The sequence below is a fragment of the Myotis davidii genome, unplaced genomic scaffold, assembly GCF_000327345.1.
Source record: "Myotis davidii unplaced genomic scaffold, ASM32734v1 scaffold185, whole genome shotgun sequence".
In the NCBI taxonomy this organism is placed as follows: domain Eukaryota; kingdom Metazoa; phylum Chordata; class Mammalia; order Chiroptera; family Vespertilionidae; genus Myotis; species Myotis davidii.
Window position 1 is genome coordinate 3,875,458 of NW_006297811.1, and position 5,963 is coordinate 3,881,420.

General features: G+C 47.3%; 1 protein-coding gene across 1 annotated transcript in view; it reads left to right on the plus strand.

Annotated features, from left to right (window-relative positions):
- NT5E (5'-nucleotidase ecto) overlaps positions 1-5,963 on the plus strand; it is a gene marked incomplete at its 5' end in the record, with an annotated part of 56,361 nt that overhangs the window by 18,858 nt on the left and 31,540 nt on the right. The window contains one exon of the mRNA XM_006773502.2: positions 5,183-5,405. Within this exon, the coding sequence (XP_006773565.1) occupies positions 5,183-5,405 (223 nt within the window). The remainder of the gene's footprint in view (positions 1-5,182; positions 5,406-5,963) is intronic.

Consider the following 5,963-nt stretch of genomic DNA (forward strand, 5'->3'; position numbering starts at 1 on the left):
TGACTCAGTGTCCCCAGTCTGTAAAAATAAACAAACGACAAGTGCTGGAGAGGATGTGGAGAAAAAGGAACACTTGTGCACTGCTGGTGGGAATGCAGACTGGTGCAGCCACTATGGAAGACAGTATGGAGTTTCCTCAAAAAACTAAAAATGGCATTTAAATATATAAAATAAATATCAAAAATAGAAGTCTTTGTTTTACTATGGTTGCAAATATCAAAAAATTTCTATATGTGACACGGCACCAGAGTTAAGTTAGGGTTTTTCAAAATGCTGACACGCCGAGCTCAAAAGGTTCGCCATCACTGGACTAGGCTCAACTTCCTTTACAGGAAAGTGCATTGGCATCTGCCATGGGCAGAGGAAGGGGTAGGACAATGAAATTTACTTTTTATAGTAAAAATATACAAGGTTGTCATTGGCTAGAATTAGTGAATGAATAGGATTATTGGACAAATGAACGCAATCATAGAAATGAAATGTTTGGAGGGAAAAATAACAGAAGAGAGAAAAGGAGAATTTAAGAATATGATTTAGCATCAGGAAAATCACTTGCCTGGTGTGAGGATTACAGCAAGGAGTGGCAAGTAACGGGTTAGAGCCGATCAGGATTAGTGGCTAAAGGCACGAGGGAAGCTGTGGGCAGAGCAGCAAAAAATTGGCAGGCACTCACATAAGGCAATTTTCAGAGGGCACAGAAAGGGCAGAGTACTCCTGCAGTATGAATCTTTTAAATTCTACAGTGCTTGTGCTACAAATGCTCTATAAGAAGTAGAAGAACACGGGACAATGATCTGCTCTGTTTATTCTACCTTTTATTGTTCAAGTTCTTCAACACATTTCTTAAGCTGCTGCTGCATGTCAGCAGAGCGGGGGAAGCCCAGTGTGCCTGGGTGAGCGGCATGGTCCCCCTTCTGAAGAGCTTAGGTATCATGACATTCTAATATGTGCCAAGGAAGAGAGACGAACAGGAGTCACGGCGGGGGGGATGAAAATACGAGTTGCTAAAAAAAAAAATGAGTATTTGCAAAGGGATTTTCTGCCCAAATTTTTGTAGGAAAAATTAGCTGTGTGTGGAAGAAAGGAATGTGTTGGAGATACTTCTGCTTATTCATTTATTCATTCGATGGTGTGTCCCTGCTCTGCTCCAGGGACTGTGCTGGGCATTAGGGAGGCCAGTGGGCAGGTGCAGGGTCGGCGAGGGCTGCACAGAGGTGACCTTCAGGGCAGAGGAAGGACATCTAACTCAGACAGGGAATGCAACGAAGGGTTCTTGGGAAGTTGTCTTCCAGAAGGAGCATCAGACTTCAGGAGCCGAAGTCATCATTGAACAAGGCTGTTCTCTCCCACCCATCTATGTATAGATCACTCTCTCATCGTTTGTCATAGACAAAGGGACAAGGTAAGTGAGGAGCGAGAAAAACTGCAAGCAGGATTTGGTTTTGAGTGCCCACTATATACTAGGCCTTATACACGCCCTTTACATCCAAGCATCAAGTTTTGAGAAGGTTGGAGTCCAACAGAAGGGGCTCTGGTCCCAGCTCCACTACGTACGAATGGTGTGACTTGAACAGTCATGTAGTTCAGTGGTTCTCAACCTTGGCTGCACATTAGAATCACCTGGGAATCTTTTTAAAATCCTGATTTCTGGGCCTCATCCTCCGGAAATTCTGTTTCTTTGTTATGGGGTGGGGCCACAACATTAGTAACAAAGAAACAGAATTTCCAGAGGATGAGGCCCAGAAATCAGGATTTTAAAAAGATTCCCAGGTGATTCTAACATGCAGCCAAGGTTGAGAACCACTGATGTAGTGCCTCCAGATGTCAGGTTTTCTCACCTGCAAAGTGAGGATGGATGTAATACCAACCTCACAGCAGGAAACCAGGTTTTCTGTATGAAATCACTTTGCGTAATGCGGGTGTGTGGCAAGTGCTTAGTAAATGCTGGCTCACTTTTATCGTGACTTCTGTCTTGTTCATTCAGTGCCCTTCCAGAGGGAGCTGAGGTTTAGAAATGTGCCCAGGTCTCTGCTCATGAGTGGAGGAGTCAGCCCTGCCTGGTTGCCTTGTACGTCAGGGGGTGGGTGTCAGAAATGAGGCTGGACGGTAGGATGAGACCAGATCTCAGAGCCTGGTGGTCCACAGTGCTCAGGGTGTTGAATTTGGTCACAGAGGGAGCGGAGAGCCTCTGTAGGACCAGAAGGTTAAGATTGACAAGGTCAGACTTGCATCTTAGAGAGGTTGTGCTGGCTGCAACATGCAGGAAGGTTTAGAAATGGGAATGGTTGCCGCCGAGAACCCAGTTAGGAAGCTGTTGCATTAGTCCAGAGAGGAGGCAAGGCCTGAAGCAGGTAGCAGTGGGATGGAAATGAACCCACATTTAGAAGAAGGGGAGAGATACTGGTGGAATGGGAGTCAGGGGAGTGAGTGGGAAGGATTTGGCTGCTCCAGGGTTTCTGGCTTTATTGATATTGGCAGTTTGGGCAGAGAGGGAATAAATGAAAAATATAACGTCAGTTTTGCTGCAGTCCAGCCATATAACGCTGGTTGGTAAACTGCAAGGTGGCTGACATATTGGATCGTCTTTCATTAAGAACTATAGAGCTCTAACCGATTTGGCTTAGTGGATAGAGAGTTGGCCTGCAGACTGAAGGGTCCCAGGTTCAATTCCAGTCAAGAGCATGTACCTTGGTTGCGGGCACATCCCCAGTAGTGGGTGTGCAGGAGGCAGCTGATTGATGTTTCTCTCTCATCAATGTTTCTAACTATCCCTCTCCCTTTCTCTCTGTAAAAAATCAATAAAATATATCTTTTTAAAAAGAACTATAGAAACATTCATTTTAAAAAACTTTACAGTTAAGCAAGATAGTTACTGAAATCTAACAGAGACATTTCAACATAGGAAGAAACCATGAGTAAGAGGTTACCCAAGACTGGGAGAAACTTGACTAGGTCAGCTTTTAAGAGGGAAGTAATTAGGTAAGAGGAAAAGGTAAAAATTAGTAGATTCTCAGAAATGGAGGAAAAAGCAAATTTAGAAATTCTGCGTTTAATTGGGGAGACAGGTAGGTGGGAAAGTGAGGCCATTGTGTTGCTTTCTCTGTGTAGATGTGTAAACTGTAGGACATAATACACAGTCATGTAAACAGATACACAGGGAGTGGCCAGCAAGGGGCTACAGGGTGGAGCAGGAGGGAGATGGCAGGACCCCCACAAAGAGAATACTAGGAGTGGGGTGCTAATGTAGACTAAGGGTCACCAGCCAGTACTTCCAGGCCTGTTCCCAGATGACCTGCAAAGTAAAGCAAATCTGTTGTGGTATTTAGAAATTTTGAGACTCACTGGTTTGTTTGTTTGTTTATTTATTTAAAATACTAGAGGCCCAGTGCACGAATTCGTGCACAGGTGGGGTCCAGCCCACCCGCCCTGATGGGGGCTGATCAGGGGCGGGGCTGGCCAATGGGAGGAGCCACAGCTGGTTAGCTGGCCAGCCCCGCCCCCAATTGGGGCCAGGGGGCAATCAGGGGCGGGACTGGCTGGGGGGAGGGGCCACGGGAGGTTAGCGGGCCAGCCCTGCCCCTGATCAGGCCTGTTGGCCGGCCACAGTGGGCATCATAGCAACCGGCCATTCCAGTCATTCTCACATTCCGATTGCTGGCTTTTTATATAGAGAGATATTTACTATTGACTTCAGAGAGGAAGGGAGAAGGAGAGAGAGATAGAAACATCAATGATGAGAGAGAATCATTGATTGGCTGCCTCCTGCACACCCACACTGGGGATCGAGCCCACAACCCCAGCTTGTGCCCTGACCAGAAATCAAGCCATGACCTCTTGGTTCATAGGCTGACGCTCAACCATGGAGGCAAGCCAGCTGGGCTTAGAAATTTTGAGACTTACTGGGTTAAATACTAGGTTAGCAAAACTGCCTTGGCAACCAGAGCAGATAGGCAGGTGCCCAGAGGAGACAGACTAATTCCAGGAGCCAATGGAGAAAGGGGTGCAGGCTTTTCAGGCAAGGTGGCTGGCATGTTGTGTCCTGCTGGTATTATTCCAGGGGAAACTGCCAGGTATTAAGATGGTTGTTTTGTTACCCAATAGCTATTCCCAGAGCAGTAGGGAATGGGAGAGAGCAAAGAAGGTAGGAGGCAAGGTTTGCATTAAAAAACTACCCCAGCTTGCCCAGCTGGCTTGGCTCAGTGGTTGACCATCAACCTATGAACCAGGAGGTCATGGTTCAATTCCTAGTCAGGGCACATGCTGGGCTGTGGACTTGATCCCAATGTGGGGCGTGCAGGAGGCAGCCAATCAATGATTCGCCCTCATCATTGATGTCTCTATCTCTCTCTCCCTTGCTCTGCCTTTCTGAAATCAATAAAAATATATTTTTAAAACCTTCCCCACCTCTTCACAAAGCCCTGAGCTCAGAGTGGGCCCAGAAGCCCAGCAGGGGCACGGTCATTTCACCTGTTCTTTCTCAGACAGGAACCTGCTGGGAATGAAGCAGCGGGTAGCCCCGGGCAGACAGAAGAAAGAAACCAGGGCCACCCTGTAAAAGGCGGAGCAGGCCTTCTCCTGCTTGTCTGTGGGGGTCTTCACTTTCCCAGAAAAATTAGAGGGCAAGCGTCCTTGGCAAGAAACTTTGTGGAATCGGGACCAAGGAGACGTGGGGCTGTGAGGAGGAGGAGAGGCCTCTGGTCTCTGTCAACAGAACCTGCCAGGCGCCTTGGCTAAAGTCCCATAGATTTTAGTGGTTCCCTCTTGCAGGTGGAGGCTGGGATCATTGGGTGGGTGGATTGGAAAGTGGGTTTCTGAGGGAAAACAGAATTCAAAAGGCTGGGCAGCACCTGGTGAATGCAGGCCCTGCCCCAGATCTGGGTTGGCAGGACCATGGACGTCTAGCCAGCTTCCTGGAGACTCTTGTGTTGATGCTACCTCCAGTACCGTTGGTGGTGTGGGACCCAGGGAGCAGGGGTCAGCCCAGCCTGAGGACCTGGATGTCCTGGCCCAACTCCAGGACAACTGCATAAACCTCGGGCGGGAGGAGGGCAGAGGCCCTGGGAGCGGCCTCTGCAGCCCTGCCCGTGTGGGAGCCACTGGGCTAATGCGATCTTCTTTAAAGTGTGCTTTTATTGGAAATTCCAGAGTACCTAATTCTTCTTCTCTTCTCTTTTTCTACTAGGCCCTGGGAAATCATGAATTTGATAATGGTGCCGAAGGTCTGATTGATCCACTCCTCAGAGAGGCCACATTTCCAATTCTGAGTGCAAACATCAAAGCGAAGGGGCCGCTAGCATCTCAAATAGAAAATCTTTATTTGCCGTATAAAATCCTTTCTGTTGATGGTGAATCGGTGGGAATTGTTGGATACACCTCAAGAGAAACTCCTGTTCTCTCAAAGCCAGGTACTTTCTATGTTTATAGCATTCCTGGCTTGAAAATAGAGGCACCAAATCAGAGCCTGGCACTGTTTTGATGGACTCTAGGTAGAAGGAGGAACAAGGGGTGGTGTTGGGAAACAGTGTGCCTAGGATGGCATTGACAGAACCAATCTGGTGGCTCCTACGTCGTTCTAGGTTACTTCTTAAGGACATTCGCTCTCCCGTTCTGTGAACTTCCTTGATGACAGTGTCTCTGTTTAATTCAGTGCATTTAAAATTGGAGGAGAAGTCTACTTAAATCCAGGGCTAAACAGTGCAGAGTCATTTACTGGAGAATAAGAGCCACATAAATCACTGCCCTCATCCCATGGGGTCAGGGTGCCTAGAGCGAGGGTACTACGCCATCTAGCTTATCTTTCCTTTTCTGGTCTGATTATTACATGTCTACTTAACTCTCCTTTCTGCCTTTGCCTTGTTCATCTTTTCTAGTTGGAATGACTTTGCTATATCTGGCTTTCTGGGAAATATGTATATATTCTTGAATGATCTGATGATATCTCTCTCTCTCTCTCTCTCTCTCTC